This window comes from Ciconia boyciana, chromosome 5 (assembly GCF_034638445.1).
Source record: "Ciconia boyciana chromosome 5, ASM3463844v1, whole genome shotgun sequence".
Lineage (NCBI taxonomy): Eukaryota > Metazoa > Chordata > Aves > Ciconiiformes > Ciconiidae > Ciconia > Ciconia boyciana.
In genome coordinates, this window is record NC_132938.1 from 56,011,309 (window position 1) to 56,028,099 (window position 16,791).

The following is a 16,791-nucleotide window of genomic DNA, read 5'->3' on the forward strand; positions in this document are numbered from 1 at the left end:
CATGATAACTAAATATGGGCAAGTTTTCAGAGCTTTCAGAAAAAAACAAAGAGCTGAGCTCAAGTAGCTGTGCTGCTATTTAGAACAATTTCATTAAGCAGTTAAGAAAAAGAATAAAATGTATTAGAATAACATTGACTATTATCAACTTTGTAACTTATTCACTGTAGGTAAGTAAAGTAACACTTTAGTTCTATCTGACAATGGCAGGAAGCCAGGATAAACACACTAATAGCATCCTCCAAAGAAAATAAATCATGTCACACACCCAGACTGCACAATTTAATCAGGGTGAACTGTCTTCCCCAACCCACCCCCCACCAGTTTTATATTAAACAACAGGAAAAAAAAATACATAACAGATACTCCCTGCATCGAGATACAAGATTAAAAATACTGAAAAGCCGAATGCCAGATGCAGGATGCCTAGAGGCCCCTCACTACAATTAAATGAACTTGAAAGCCACACTCAGACTCCCATGATTTCTCACAAATCCCACAGTACAGGTTTCTGGTCACTTGACTGTTTTCAAACAGTTGCCCATTGCTGCAGAGGTAGGAGGTACTACTTGGGAATTCCATGCCCTTCTTCACACAGACAGCCAGGGGCTAAAAAAAAAAAAAGGACACAGCATGTGAAATACATCAGAGTATGTATTTCAGGATCAGAGTGAAATACAGCAGACCACCAAGACTGCTCGGGATGCTTTTCCCAGGGACGTCAGCAAATGGCCATCCTACCAGCCTCCATTTCCACACTGCAAAAAGACACTGGAAAGACAGGAGGACTACCTTCCTGGTCTGTCATGAGGAGTTGTGGCATCATGGCAGGGACTGGAGGTGTCACAAATAGCACAAGCCGCCTTGCTTTTACAAGCTACTCTCCCAGACTCTCTCACAAACAGGTTTCAGTTTCTCGCACTTGATCTGACGCTGGGGTGATTTTCATGTGCTCCACCCAATTCAGCTGTTTTCATCAATAACTTTACATTGAAATCATTGCAAGAATGGCCCTTTGGGGCTTCTTGAACCATCACTTCTCCCTGAGGACTTCTGCATAGCTGCAGCCTGAAAGCGAATCACGACTTTACTCTAGTATGTTCGTGCCTAGTGCTGGTGATTCCACCAATGAACAGCCAAGCATCTAAAGCATTTAGAAATGGGTTAGAAATCTCATCGGTGCGAGTCCAGGTTTGCCAAGAACAGCCTTTTCTAGACGGCTGCAGAACCATCTAGAAAGGCTGAGGATGGCAGCAGTAGTCAGAGGGCTGTTCCCATCGAAATCCCAGTCGACTCTTGCTTACTGCTCCATCTCACCAGTTAACACATCCCAAGGTCAGCATCCTGTAGAGACAGCTCATGACAACAGGCATGAACTTCAGCCTAGTATGACCCAATTAGGTTAGCACAAACAGAGAAAAGGTAAACAACAGCAATGGCAATTACTGGCTAAGGCACCAGTGAGGACAGGAAGACCAGGTGATCGAGACAAGCAATGCACATGAACAGGCAACAGCTAATCACCAAGCTGCTGTGACGTTGCGGAGTTAGCACTAGGAGCCTTCCAAGAGCAGCATGCCAGACCATCTTTTTCTTCTGTCTATTTCTCCATAGACAGGTAAGCTTCAGATTTGCAACCGCTTGATTTAAAAACACGTGCATGTACATGGGAGTGTGTGTTTATCTAATTTCACTGGTGAAGATGTAAGACAGGCTGTGTTTTAAGCCACACACTTCCTTCACACCCAAAAAATGCTTTGTCAGTAAAGTAATTCCATAAGACGCTTTTGGACCCTTTCAAACTGTCTCCAAAGTCCCCGGTTTGTCTATGCAACCTGCTCTTGCACTCTCAAGCCTGAGTGAATAAGGCATGTGTATGAAATGGTCTTAAGAAAACCTTAGAGAGACTGAAGAGTCTTAGATCAGGTTTAATAGGTGCTATGTGCATTAACATGCAGAACCTCAGGTGTAAAGATGTAACTCCTTGTAATTTTACTGCTTTACACACATTTGTATCAGAGAATCAGTGTAATACACAGTGGGTATACTTATGCTGCACTTCTTGTTACAGAAATAAAAAGAGCAATGCTTTTATGAAAAAGCTGATTTCGTTTCTGGAACAAAAGCAACCCCATCTTTGTAAAGCCTAACAAAAAACCCCGCATTACTTGAGCAACAAACCACAATCCATACTTTTAACAGAAGAAACTTTTCTATGGTTATTTAAAAAGTATAGAGAAGTGCACTGAGTGTATAAAGTCATAACTAGTTGGTTGTCAACCGTTTACAGACCATAGGGACTAGTCACCATTTGAAAGCAGTAATAACAGAGGGAGGAATACAAATGGATACAAGCTAAGTCATACTTGGATCAGGCCTCTGATTCCAGCTCAGCAAAGATGAACAGTTATGATGACGTGTTCTCACACTCTTCAGCCGACCTATGTGAAAGCTGCACTGTTCAGAAGCTGCAGCTACCAGTCCCTATAGAAGAAAGGGATGGGGCAGGCTCACAGGTGAAGTGAAGCCACATTTCCAAGGTGTCCATTTCAGTACTCTGCAAAAGCACTTAAGTCAGTTAGAAATAAGCTGAATCAGAACTTCCAGTCAAGACTGAGACTACAACTTTTTTTTTTTTTTTAAGGAAAAATATTTGACAAACAATACGATGCATACAGGATCATGTGATAAAACAGGTATACTGAAACTGAGTGTCTTGTAAGAAAGAGTTCCTGTCTCCTGGTATTGTTCTGAGACCATGTGATAAATTTTGCTAAGAGGATCAAGAAGTAATCAAAAGTGATTGTGTCACCTCAACTCAATGTGCACCACGTACCAACCAAGGCACACAATTTGCACTTGTGCAGACATCCATCCAACTCAAACTGAAGTATAAAGCACTGGCTTAACCCAACACTCTTACTTCATCTACTCACCCCAGCTAACTAAACACGGTATATAAATCAGTGTGGCTCAGCTGATAAAGGTAGTTCAGTTGCTTGTGATTGTCTGTTGAGATGCTCAGGAAAATTAGAATTTTTGTTTGTTTGTTTTGAGTGTTCATGCACACTTTGCAACAGGCACTACTGGTACAGGTTTTGAGGTCACAGGAACGCTTGTCATTCACTGCTTTTAAGAACACAGAGCACAAATGGAGAAAAATGCATACATTAAAATAGTAACTACTAATGGTCTTGGGTAATACACCCAACTTGGTATGTATAAAAAAATAATATTTAAAAAAAAAAATTAAATAGCTTCCTTGGGAAACAAAAAATACTGCATTTGCCATTAATTTATTTTTTTCTAAAAAGCTATTAATATGGAAGTTTCAGGGTAAAAAACGGCATTTATCTTTACCCTTCATGTCCAGAAACAGCTCTGGGCCAACTGTGGAGCTACCAAGCATTGAGACAATTCAGTATCACAAGGGCAGCAGATGGTCTTTGCAGTGTAACTACTTCGCGTCCCAGTTTTATCCCATGAACTGCATGTCTCATCTTTCCCACCATCTCATTCTGAAGCCTAGTTGCCATCCGAGTCACTGTCTTCATCTTCTTTTCCAGATGGAGCATGTTTGGATGAATCATTGGCTTCTCCCAAAGGAACGGCCCCTTTCCGCTGTGGCAAGACACTGAAAAAGGCCTCCTTCCAGTCTCTCTTCTCCAGGTATGCAAGGATGATCTCAAACACTGCAATGTGAAGAAAGACCATCAGCTCTTTTACAGGGAGATAAGTGAACTGCTGATGGGAACACATTCCCAAATCCCTTTTTACAGAGGTTTACATGCATTCGGTTGTGGCGTCTTCAGAGTAAAGCTGATGAAGTACAGGCAGAAGCAGACAAGGCAATTCTGCTACTGCTGCAGTCTAAAGCCAAGCACACTTTGAGTTTCCAGTTGTAAGACAGTTACTACAGCAGTGCTTTTCTGCAGCGGCTCCAGTTTGAATTAATTTCTCTCGGGGACAGAGAGAAATGTCCCCTCAGTACTCCAGGTCTCACCTGTGCCTTCTATACAGGCACTAATGCTTTCTCATGTTTGACAGGAGTACTGCTGTGGATGCACTTGAACAATGACTTTGTCCCCTCCCTAGCATATGGACAGCCCAAAGTCTTCCTAAAACCTGCTATAATTAGCTTTCTCTTTCATTTACATCTGAGCTTATGGCAAAATTCCTTATTAGTCTCCAGTTCTGTGACCCTTTATTGCTGTTTCTATTATGCTAACCATACAGTCACCCTACTCCTCCTGTTTCACCTCCCAAAACTTTCCCTGATTGACAATAGCTCCAAATTGCATTATATGCAAAATTCTTTGGCAAATTCTTATTTAGAAAAACTCCAGGCTATCCAAAAAACCTCTCAACACAGATTGTGGCTTGGCAGCAGCAGGTCCTATGGCTGGTGAGTAAGCCAGACTTGGATGACAAATCTGGGACAGAGAGGTGGCTCCTCAAGCTTGGGGCTACAGGAATAGTGCTAACACAGCCGGAGAATGCTGACTTCAAAGAATGCACCCCAGCACAAGCGTTCTCGATGCCAAGCGACAGCATATGAGAAGGGATCAAAGGAGCTGTGGAGGGAAAAAAAAACTTACAGAGAGTTAGGCAGGCGTTCAAAAAGGGAGGAGCAGCATGGATCTCATACTCATTGAGAGTCAAGTTACAGAGTAGTGTCACATTTACTAGAGGTTTCCTGGATCCAGGTTTACTGGACAGCCAGCTGCTCCCTGTGACACCGATACTGAAGAGCTGGCCATTTTACTAAGCAGGTTATTCACCTGAAATGTACTGTGAAAGTATGAGCTCTCAAAGGACTATATTAATATCACTATAAGTTACTGCAGAAAGCACCTGTGCAAAAATGCTGGCTTAAGAGACAAGAAGAGTATAAGGAGCACGTTTCTTCTCCTTTGTTTTGGAACTTCCTTTATCTGCACAGTAAAACAGCACTGATGGAAAAAAGAGTGGCTTTCACAGGAGAACAGAGGCTTCTATGATGGGCTGCAATAGCAACAAAAATATTATGCAAGGACAGAAAAAGGCAGTGGGAACAGTTGGTAGACATCATTGTAGAGTGGAATAGAGCAATATGGTCCCTGTAATATACATTACAAAGTATTAGCCTTGTGATACAAACCTGTGATACAAACAGAAGAAAGCAAACTCTCTCAGCTACACTTGCAATTGTGTTTTGCAATACAGTGTCTTACACAGATCTCAAATCCTTCAAGTTTTAAAATTCCAGATCGAGTTAAAAAAAATAAGTCACATCTTACACCTTGTCTGTTTTCTAGCATCAAATATTTCACACATACGTGTGTTCCTCATGCCATTTTAACATGGCGATGCAGGCACTGAACTGCCTGTGGAAATATATGGAGACTCATTCCCAAGAGAGAAAGATTATAAATAAATAAATAAGCAAAAAGCAACAAGCGAACTCTGCTGTTAACGACGCCTTCAATCTCCCACCACCAGAGGGCCCATTTAATTAATGTGCTTCAAAGACTGACAAGGCAGTTCAGAAAGAGTTTCTTCTTCTACAGGACTTTCCAAATTCACACCTATCAAAAGTAGTTCCACAAGGACCAGGCAGGTCCCACAGTCTCATCTGGCAAGCCCTGTACTGTACTCTGCTAGCTTCAGCTTCTGCACCGAGGGTGGGGACCCAGAGGCCCGAATAGCCAAATCAAAACAGAAAGGGTGAGCAATTACACAGTTACACAAAGCAGTGAGGTGGATGTATTCACAGCAAAATACAAAAACCTCAGTGCAAATATCCTTCTCACCTACACAAAATTTATAATATGAGATTTGAGAGGCAGCTTGATTCTGTCTACCTTACTCATGCCAAGTAGCATCTCCCATGAAAGCCGTCTTTTTGGATTTAGGTTGTAAGCTATTAGGGTTAGAATATACACCAGAGCCTTAATTATAGCTGTTAAAGGTACCTCTACTTTTGGTGGTGGTGGAGTTGTGTTTATTTTCCTTCCCAAAAACCTTAAGCAAAATACTGCTATAGTATAATCTTTACCTTAAAAAGGGTCTGTGTGTTAAGAGCCTTTCAGCTGCAATTTGAAAACGTTTTAGAAGGGCAAGGGAAGACAAGCTCACGCAAAATGAAATCTCGGCAACTAAATTGCAGTGAAATCAGTGCCTGAAAGCCTGGCACAAGAAACATGCACAAGACCATAAAGCAGATAAATGAAAGCCTCAATGTAAGTGATCCAATTTATACACAGTGCTCAAACATGTAGAAGACAGCCTCCAGAAATGTTGGCACTAGAGGTCAGTATAAGATTATTGCAGAAAAACTCCAGCAGAAAGTTACAGCTATCATAACTTTTGATGAATAACACATAAAGTCCTATTCTTGTCTATATAAAGCAACATTTAAAGATCAAGTTTTAGAAGCATGTAAAAATCTTACAAATACATGTGGTTTGATAATTTTTAATTCCAGTGATATACTATATTCTCCTCCACATTTAAATAATCTTTATTATCATGCAAACACACACCTCATAAATCAATGGCATTTTAAGAAAATAACTTTCTCATCGAGTAATGTGTTACAGAATAAAATAAACTTGAAATAAAGCAAGGTAAGATAAAATAAAAGAACCTGAAGCGGGGCAAAATAAAAACTTGGACACCAACTCAAAAATTTCCATAAAGGTCTGACTAGGCTCCATTTTGCATGTATTTTTGTTTAATGACACTGAAAGATAATCTAATAATAAAACTGAAAGTTTAAAAGGAGTGAGATTTAAGACTTTGTTAAGCAATTGTATACTTCAATCAGAACCAGGAAACGAGGTAAAAATACAGTTATGAAAGCTCAGCAGATGGAGTACTGCTGATACCAAATGAGGTAAGTCTACAGGTACCTAAGCAGTTACTGCTGAACAAAGCTGTCCAAAGAGGTGAAAACATCATACATTTATCCTCCCCTGGGATAAAATACATCGGATAGTTTCCAACATTTTACTCACTTATGCATTAAGCCTGGAAATAAGACCAGGATGGTAAGAATGCCAAAATTACCCATGGGACAAGTCATTAGAATAGGAGGTGCACTTCTAAGTGGCTAAGACACCATCCTTTACATTTAACCATAAAATATTTAAAGGTCAGGGCAATTACTGTATCCCAAAGGCAACTAGATTCAATAAATATCAACATAATAAAATAAGAATTGGGTATCTGCACTACAATGCACATTTTGAGGGTTCAAATTCTGAATATTGCAGGTGTATTCTATAATAATGTCATTATTTTGTGATTTTAAACTTACCATGATTGACGGCTAACACTTTCCGACTGTTCATCTTGACAAAGTTTCCAAGCGGGAGCTGTGCATGACCAATTCCCTGCTCTACAGCTTTTTTGTAAGTAACTCCCTGTGGGAAAGACACCAAAGCAACGGGACTGAGAATCACCATTTCAGATCAGCCCATACAGATTACTACAAGTACAATTTTCTGGCAAGAGTTTTGCCAGTGCTGCCATGATCTTGCTTTAGAAGATAGTTACAAAAAGAAACTTACCCTGGTTAGACAGTACCTGCTTTAAGGGCTACCTTTGGAAAACTTACTACTTTGAATATATGTCACACTGTGATATATGGTCAAAAGGACTGTAAATAAAACTTGCTCATGCAGCTGCAGCTCTAGAATGTGTCAGTCATAGCCTGTTTTAAAGGCGAGTTTATGCTTGAGTACAAAGTTACTCAGATTGCAGTAACTGGGTATTTTTTGAGAGGAAGAGTAAAGAAAGATAAAGAAATTTTGTTTGCTTTTTTAAACCTGGCAACTCCTGTGCCCAAGATGGGCAAAAAAACCCTTTAAAATTGTGTAAACGCTTTATACCATAATGACTATATAAAGGATCTGCTTTAGCTCCCTCCTAGCCTTTAACTGTGGACTAACTGCTGAAGTATCATTTGGTAAGGCTTAAGACCCATCCCTTTTTTTAGCATCACATTGAAATATTAAGCATGTCACCAGAAATTACATAGGAGTGTCTTTGAAGAAAAGCAGTAACAGTGCTTTAATTTCCCAGCTGAATTCTCTATGACATTCCAGGTCCACACAGCACGATCCCACATACAGGTATGGAACCAGATCCCTGAGGCATATATGTTACTTAGCCAAGTTTTCCTGACAAGCAAACTTTTTAAAAAAGGACATCCAAGATTCAAGTGCTGTTCTTCATCTATATTTGGGCACGTGCACATACAAGCGCGCGCACACACACACAAGTGCATGAACAGAAACCAAACCCTTCTGTCTGAAAATACAGCCCACAGTAAACTGAGCAGTGTTATTAATTCCATTCCTATATTTAAAATGAAAAGATAAAATCCTAAAAAGCTTAGCATGTCTGCACTCTGGAACACAAGCCACTGCTACTGCCACAAGTTTTTTTTCCCCTTTTCTTCAAAATTTTTTTGAAGTAAGTCTTTTTTGAAGTTTTCTTGTTATTTGTTAGTTTACATATGAACAGCATTAATGTCAAATAAAGTGCCCCACCCCACCCCCACCCCGGAAAAAAAAAAAAAAAAAAAGAGCTGTAAAGAAATGGACCCACAGTTTACCTTGTGGTGATTGTGATCCACCAGTCCTCCAATCACATAGGCTTTCTTCTCATCAAGCTCACTGAGAACGTCTGGAGAATCTGAGGTAAGATATACTAGGTCTTCTTTCTTTATTAGCTCACTATAGTGCTCTGTTCTAATTTGGATATCCTCAAAAAAAGGTAGTTAAAAGAAGTTACATTCAACTGATGAATTGCTGGGCAAACTTTACAGACCCAAGGTGGAACCAGCAAAAATAAACCCAATAGTATGCAGTCATTCCACATCCCTCATTCATGTTTAAGTACGTAGCAGAGTACAGACTGACTTCTGCATAAATAATCCACAGTCCCTACAGCACTGACTCATAAAAATCATCAGGAAATTTTCTGAAACCCTAGAAGAACTTTACAAATCCTTAAGTTCTTATGATTCCCTTCAAATGTCACCATATTTCTCCTAGGGATCCAAATAATTTTCAAGTCCACCTTTCTAAACAAAGCAAAACCAGAAGTAAATGCTTCGTTAACGTTACTTGTTTGATGAGAGGTTTATGCTATGGTTTTGCAAAGCAGCTGTTGCACAAGACATGCTGAAAGTAGAACTGTTTTTATTTACGCAAAGTGGTCTTCATTTGAAGTTGTTGGAATATTGGTTTAACAGAGAGTTGCAAGGAAAATCACGAGTTTGACCACAAGACAAGCTACTTCTCTAGAGAACACTTCAGTGTTGAGAGGAAGCATAATGGAAGTGAAGATTCACACAAGAGAATCACATCATGACTTTAAAGTCTTGTTTTTTGCCAAGGAAAAAAAAGCACTGTCAAGACAGACGACTGTCAGAACTGTCTAAATCAAGTAGTCTTGCTTAGTGTATCAGAGAATGGAATCTGTTCAATAAAAACAGGTGAAAACAGATATGTGTGGAGTTTTTCAAGCAAAAATCAAATCTAGATTCAAGACAAGCAGTCTTTCGTTTATTTAAGTTAAATTCATTAAAAGCACAAAAAGCTACACTATTTCTAATATGCTATTGCTCTGATGTCTTAGAAATATCCATGTGGAAAAAGCACAGGTCCTTCACAACTAACAACCTAGTTAGCAATTATAATCAAGCTTTCTTTTTACAGAAATAGTCAATTATTCACCTTCCAGTTCACCCATCCTTTGTCATTTTCATTCATGTTGCTCTTCAACTGTCCCCCATGGCTGGTCAAGTAAAACTTCAAAAAGAACAAACAAGAGGTACAAAATACTGAAATGTTAATATGCCTATCTGTTTCCTCTCTGTACAAGACTTCTTCTATCCTTAACTATTAGCTAAAACTCTTAATTAGTTTTTAGCTGAAAGTGGCACTAAGACCATATTCATACAGTTGGTGAGACATTTAAAAGATAAATAGGCACTTACAGTCACTTTTTTTTTTTCCCAGTCTGTCACAGATAAAACTGACTACCAACAGTATTTTAGTGGCACGCCAGTATCTGGCACTCTTCATCTGCATGCACATATTTTTTCATATATATGGGCATTTTTATAACATGTGGGTTGAAAATTAATCTATTACAATAGAAGTAATTTTCTTATTAAAAAGAGGCAGCGTAAATATTTTTTTTCTACTACAGTTCTCACCACTTGGGTCACAGCTGCCTTTCTCATATGCTTTTGTAATGGCAATAGTCAGCACTCAGTTTGTTTAAACATACCTGCACAGGATGAAATGCTTTGCGGTTTTCTGCATAACATCTCTGAATTTGCTTGTGAAGCTTCTTAACATCCTGTATACAACACAATTTGTTTTTACATAGTCCTTCAGACAGACCATCACAAAATGCTTTACCATGAGCCAGTGAGAAGCTAAAGAGAGAAAAAGGAAGCTTTTAACTGGCAAAAGTGACTACTGAGAGTGTGGACACCAGACCCTGAGAGAAAAAACAGCCACCGTGAAGGGATTATGCGAACAAGGAAACGCGCATCTTCCACAAAAGTGTATTTAGATACATCTATGCATGTGCTTGCTTTGCATTATTCTAGGAAACAAACAAAACAAACAAAAATCACTGAGATTTAATTATATGTAATAACATATGCAAAATTAATCTGAGGAATCAAGCAGATTTATCACTGTGACAATACTCAGTCTTTCACCCATGGGAAAATCCTGAGAATATACAGTTTATATTTTAAAAAATTAAATATGCATAATTAACCTGAAGAACCCCAGAACAATGCAAATAATTTAGGGGTTGGCTCCAGCATTTTGACCTGACAATTTGGACAACAGTTAACTCGTAGTACTTAAAATGCAGCTGACTTGATGTTTAGCCAATTATGTTTTTTCTAAGGTACATTACATAGCTTTATTCTCAGTGCCCCAAAAGCAGTGTTTTGTAAATATAACTGTTCCCATTTTAAAATGAACATCATTATATTGCTTTGATTCATGTGGTGCTTTGACAATGTTTTGATATCTCCAAAGGATTTCAAGTAAACTAGACTTTATCACTACAATATTGCAATGCAAGTTTTTACAGACACTAGAGAAAGTGTCTAATTAACCCCATTGCTAAAGGCCACAACCATCTTCACTTACAACGCTTCACCCTTCCTAAACACCTGCAGAAGTGCCAGGTTTTATACCAGGCCTAACAGGGGCTCTGCCTGACCAAGGAAGGAAACGTGTTTTACAAAGGATGAAGCTCAGCAGGAAACGCCCAGCCAGCATCTCTGAAACTATCAAGGAGGTCCTCTGGTCTCTTCTAGGGTACTGCTGAAGGGCTCCTCAGGGAACCAAGTTCCAAAATGCCAACTGGAGCTTCCCCAAAATTTTGTGGTGAGCGGCACCAGCTTCTATTAGTGCTATACATGCTTTGCATTACACTCAACAAGCAGCCAGATGGGCTTTGCGAAAGCTTGAATTCAAGGAGTCTGGCAGAGGCAGAACAGCTCAGGGTAACAGGGAGGGGAGAGGTCTGCCTCAGAAACCAAAGGCTGCACTCTTACAGGAGGCTGCAGACTAACTTACTTTCCTCGTAGAATTAAAGCTGTTTTGCTCTCAAAACACCACACAAAGCATCTTGACCAGTGGTTGGGTATCATGCTGATCTTTCTCATATCACCCGTTCTTTCATCCATTCTAAAATTTTAGAGACGGACTGAACAGTGTCCTCCTGTCCCAACTGCCTCTCGTGTGACTGAGAGAAAAAGCTCAGTATCCTTATAATGCTCAAAATTCTCATTTCCACAAATACTTACTAGCATGGTTGGGAGCCTCAGGTCCACTTTGAAAGAGAAAGTAACTGGATGTGGCATTTGCAGCCCCTCTAGCAAAACCATTTTGAGGCAGAACTGCATCTAACTTCATGGTGAACACGAGGCACAAACTCTTTCTATATTCCTGGTTTTGGAATCAAACCAACTTACCACATCTCCATGAAGGCAAACAAAATCTTTGGCAAGCCTATATAAAGGTACATTCCAAACCCCCAAAAATTCAGCAACTGACATAAGCAGGTCTGGGAGTCATCACAATCTTAAACACGCTAACTCTCCTCTGAAAGCTGCTCTCCAGTTTTTGTGCTCTGACATTGCATCAATGCTGTCACTGGGGAACCTTTTGACATTTGTATGTGATGCGTAAGTTTCTTTTACCTTTAGCACCATCAAGTCATCAAAGCTGCAGTCCACAATGAGGCGAAGCGTACTAGGAACAACTTCCCTTCGCATACGCTTTCTGTCATTCCCTTCATTATTGGAGTCCAATTTTGACTGACGTTCTAGTTTTCTTTTCTGGCGCTTTTCTTTTCGTTTCTGCCTAAATAAACAAACAAACAAATAAATCTTCAAAAAGCGCTGCCAAATCTGCTGAGGTACACATTATGCACATAAATGCATACTTCTATGATCAAGGTGGTTGTCCCATGACTGTGGTAGTTTAAACTTAGCCTGTTGCTTGCATTTGTGCTAGGCTGACACCAGCATGAAACACATACCCCGTCTTTGTGAAGTTCTGTATATACCTACAAAGACAGACATCTGACACAAATGCAATGAAGTCAGTAGTGGGAGTCTCATGGATTTAAGGGTGCTCCGAGTCAGGTCTCATAACAGAAACAACCAAAAAGATTGCCAAAATTGCAGTATCAGAATGTGGAAGGCAATTTACCTTCTGTTTCACTGAACAGTTTTTCAAAAGGCTTCTGAAGCAATTGTTTCTTCCCCCTGTTCCCCCGATGGGAGCAGGCAGTTGGGAGATCAAATTTCAGAGGCAGCAACTTTAACAGCCACTGTCTCAGGCAGGAACACTTCGCATTCAGCACAACAAAGATAAACCATGATCAACCCATTTGCAGATATGCTTTCTCTCAACAACAGAATAATACAGAAGCCCATCATCTTCCAAAACTATTTTAACAGATCATAAGTCAACATAACTTATAGCACAGCACTTCAAGTGTCAAAAAATTTTTTTTCATTCACTGTCTTTGTAAGATTCACCAAGTCTGACAGCACCAGGGAAAGAGGGCACAGCCCATTCAGAAAGGAACAAGGCCACGCATTATTTCTCTCTTCTGACAAACCAAAAACATGCAAGTTTGAATCCCTCCAGATATCCTCTTCACGTTGAGGAACACTTCTAGTATGGAGAGAGGATGCTTACCTTTATAGCTTCTTCATATGCAAACGGAGTAGCCTGTGACTACTGCTTTAAACCTGTCATAGGAGAAAACTGGTTCAACTGCCTTGATTTGCTAAAGCAATCTACACACAAATTCTGATGACACATTATTATTATTAGCACTAAATAGTACACATGATCCCAGGAAAGCTATTTTGCAAACCATACCTCCGTAGATCTTTCTGTTCTTCCCACTGTTTCTGCTTCAGTAGCTTCTTCCTTTGCCTCTTGGACATAAGCTCAAGGCATTCTTCCTTGTCTGAGCCTGCCTCCTGTCTCTCTACTTGATTGCCACTTGACTTCACCTTTCCTTCCACATCAGGAACTTCAGGGGACATGGTATTTTCCGTTGGCACCTCTGGACTTTCTGTTGGCGTTTCTGACGACATTAGCTTTTGGCCGGGTTTACTGACTTGTTTCTCAACACGTGATAAGTATTTCATTAAAAGCAAGCTTTTCCCTCACCAATTCTGTAAGAAACAGAACAATAGTATGAGTGTTATTAACAAGAAGTTCAATTAGAACAAATATCACTTTACACCTACCATAAACCTGAATAAAATAAATAAGAGATGGCATTTTTTTGTTTAAAGCTAGGTTAGTGCCTCTGCAAACAGTAACATAAAATACTAGAGAGATTATAACCTCTATTCAGATCATGTCTAACACTCTGCCTGCTACATCTGCAGCTATTCAACAGTTTCCAATTAAAAACTTCATGAAAACACAACTGCTTCAAAGTAGGGAATCATACTGGATTAAATGTAAAAGAAAAAAACATTAGCAGTACTATTATGTGTACACAAACTATTCTCAAATACACAAACAGAAATAATTAAAGAGGTATCTTGCGACAGAACTATGGCAGCATGTTAGAGAAATGTAACTTTAAAGAGACTAAAGCCATTTTGGGGGGAAAAAAAGGCGTGAACAAGATGTACCCTTTCAAAATTAATTTTTATTTCTTCTGAGAACCAAAGACACTGGCCAACCACTGACACTGGCCACTGTCAGTGGACAAAACACAGAAAGGGGGTGAAAAGACTAAATTGTTACTCAGCAAAACGTTCTGCGTTCAAATAAATTACAACTATACACTCTCCTTTTCAATGGCAAGTATTATTTTTTCATACTAGTAGCTCCCCTGTGCTCAACTGCCGCATAGTTTTCCAAAGATAACTAATTCACAGGAGAACACTGCATTTACAGAGCCAACATGCAGAAAAAATAACCTCCTGGCTTATTCAGGAACAGAAGAGCGAGAAAACACACAAAACACCAGAAAACCAGAAGTGTTTTAGCTAACACCGATTTCCCTGTCTGGGGGCATTAAGACACAAGACCCAGGGAGTCAAGATGCTCGTGGGTGCCAAACGACACGGCCTTGCGCGGCACAGGTGCGTCTGCAAGCACCACAGCGCGCACGCCCCGCAGATACCGAGTTCTATACATACATCTCTGTATGTATATATAGACACATATACATATACACACATACATCTATAGATATGCACGTATCTATGTATACACACGTTATATATATAGAAACACAGGCGTTATTTCTGCTCACGCGCCGAAGTACCTCATAACTCAATAGGACCGGCCACTCCCGCCCACAAGGGCCCGGGGCGGCTGTGAACCCCCCCAGGCGGCAGCGACAGCCGGGCGTTTTGGGCTGCGGCGTGGACAGGGGGGTCACGCTCCCCAGGCTGTTGGGAGGCGGCCATTTTCCCTTCCTTCCCCCTGAGGAAACCCGAGCCTGAACCCCAGCTCTCCCCCCACACACACCCCAAGGGATAACGGACACGGCGGGGGAGGGGGTGGGGGGGGCTGCAACGTACCCGCGAGCCGCCCCACGCGCAAGGCCAGGGGTGGGGAGGGGGCGGGTGCTGGGAGGAGGAGGAACAACTGCCCCCCCCGCGCGCACGCGCGCGCACCTCCCCGCCCGCCACGACTACAAATCCCGGCGAGCAACGGGCGGCGGTCACGTGCCGCTAACGGACACCGCGCCGGCGCTGAGGCAAGGCGCTAGGACGCGTAAATGTTGAGTGGCCGTGTTACGGCGCGGTACTTCTCCCCTGCCCAAAGACCAGCCGGTAGCCAGGGCGGGACCCGTCCCTGCCGGTTGTGCAGGCCGGCGGGGAGCCGCTCTCGCCCCGGTCCCGGTAGGCACTGGGGGTTTACACTGATTGCTGTGTTCTGAGTCAGGTCTCGTCACACCTGGAACAGCTTCCAGTCAAATAACAAAAGAAAAAGCTGCAACTATAGCACATGCACTTGAAGATGGGTAATGGTTTGGGTGGGTTTCTCATTTTTGCATCGTTGCTTATAACAGACGCTGGCAAGCCGAGGTTGGCTGTGAATGGCTGCTGCTGAGCGTGGCGGCAGAGCGAGTGCGGGTGGACATGGGTGCGTGGCCAGGCTTTAGGGGCCTTTAGGGCCCGACCTTGCAGGCAGGTACACGGATGAGCCGATCGCTTTGAAATTAGACGAGTACCACCGGCAGGCAAATGCCCGTGCTGCGAATCATGAGGAAAGCTGTGCTTCTTGCTTATGACTGCGGTGGCTCCATGGGATTAAGAGGAGCGAAAAGTAAGAAAACTTTATTTTTATCTGATGGTTTTGATGACACTACTGAGTTCACACAGGGGCCAGTGAAGTATTTTTAAGTGGTGACATTCCTCAGAGCAGATTTCTAGCTCCAAAGGTCCCCCAGCAATGCTGTGCTCCCTCTGCCCCCTAAAAAGGGGTACACGCCTTCACGCTTCAGATTTTTAAAAGCCACCGCCAATTAGCTTTTTAAACTCTAGTGTCAATACTCAACAAAGGGTGACGTTCTTTCACCTTCAGATAACTTCATGAAAGAATGCTGCCCTGGTATAGGAGTCAGTTCTGGAGATCGGGATTATAATATAAGAAAAATATATTTTGGGCAGCCTAAGTATGTAGCTATCTGTTCGCCCCTGGCTAATGAGGCACACGAAGTTAGCAAACATATGAGTGTGTGCTACCATAATACCCTTTTCATGTGCATCGGTGTTTATCTCAAGTTTCAGTGGTTCCAGATATACACACTCTTTCAGTTTTAGCGCTGGTTTCAGGTTTACTACGGCTATGTTAAAGTCAAAAAACTGTATGGTGTCACTATAGTAGGACACTGACCTTTAACTGCTGTTCGTATTTAATATTTGCCATAATATTTGATTTCATTTGTGATTCCTATTCCCTGCGTTACTTTAAAAATAGCTAGATTTGCATTTGCTTTTGCTGGTGTCTATTTAAAACCTCACTCATGTTATTATTAATATCTAGCTTTACACACCAGCATCACACAAGTCCAAATGTGCCACTGTCCTGTGAAGAATCCTTCATTTTCCTTTGGTCATTAGAAGGCTGCAGATCAGTTACTGATAGAAACCCATTTGCTTGCTTGCTTTTTTAAAAAAAGCAAAAAGGCATCTAACACATTCATATGATATTGAGATGTGCTTTTTCTTAGAATGAAGAAACTGCTTATGCATTTTGATTTATA

The 16,791-nt window shown here is 41.1% G+C and overlaps 2 protein-coding genes across 6 annotated transcripts in view; one reads left to right on the top strand and one right to left on the bottom strand.

The window, feature by feature from the left end:
* Positions 1-415: 415 nt before the first annotated feature.
* Positions 416-15,203, bottom strand: TRMT10A (tRNA methyltransferase 10A). 3 transcript variants are annotated; one of them, XR_012042740.1, is made up of 9 exons: positions 15,101-15,203; positions 13,428-13,729; positions 12,233-12,395; positions 10,288-10,359; positions 9,729-9,803; positions 8,603-8,752; positions 7,301-7,406; positions 3,361-3,692; positions 416-609 (listed from the first exon to the last, which is right to left on the bottom strand). XR_012042740.1 is itself a non-coding variant. In XM_072862980.1 (8 exons), exons 2-8 carry the CDS (start codon positions 13,700-13,702, stop codon positions 3,526-3,528), a joined length of 1,008 nt encoding a protein of 335 aa, XP_072719081.1. In that variant the 5' UTR covers positions 13,703-13,729; positions 15,101-15,203; the 3' UTR covers positions 1,910-3,525. The 3 variants fall into 3 exon arrangements, 2 of the variants coding, with proteins under 2 accessions (XP_072719081.1, XP_072719082.1); XM_072862980.1 differs by lacking the exon at positions 416-609 and having other exon boundaries at positions 1,910-3,692; XM_072862981.1 differs by lacking the exons at positions 416-609; positions 15,101-15,203 and adding an exon at positions 14,842-15,051 and having other exon boundaries at positions 1,910-3,692.
* A 98-nt stretch (positions 15,204-15,301) lies between these two features.
* The window catches only part of MTTP (microsomal triglyceride transfer protein), a 33,459-nt gene continuing 31,969 nt past the window's right edge, over positions 15,302-16,791 (top strand). For 2 of the 3 annotated variants that reach the window (XM_072861721.1, XM_072861720.1), the window contains exon 1: positions 15,302-15,851. Coding sequence is in view for 1 of the 3 variants with exons in the window: in XM_072861720.1 (XP_072717821.1) it covers positions 15,770-15,851 (82 nt within the window). In the remaining 2 variants the exon portion in view is untranslated. The remainder of the gene's footprint in view (positions 15,852-16,791) is intronic. The other variant, XM_072861722.1, reaches the window with a different exon arrangement.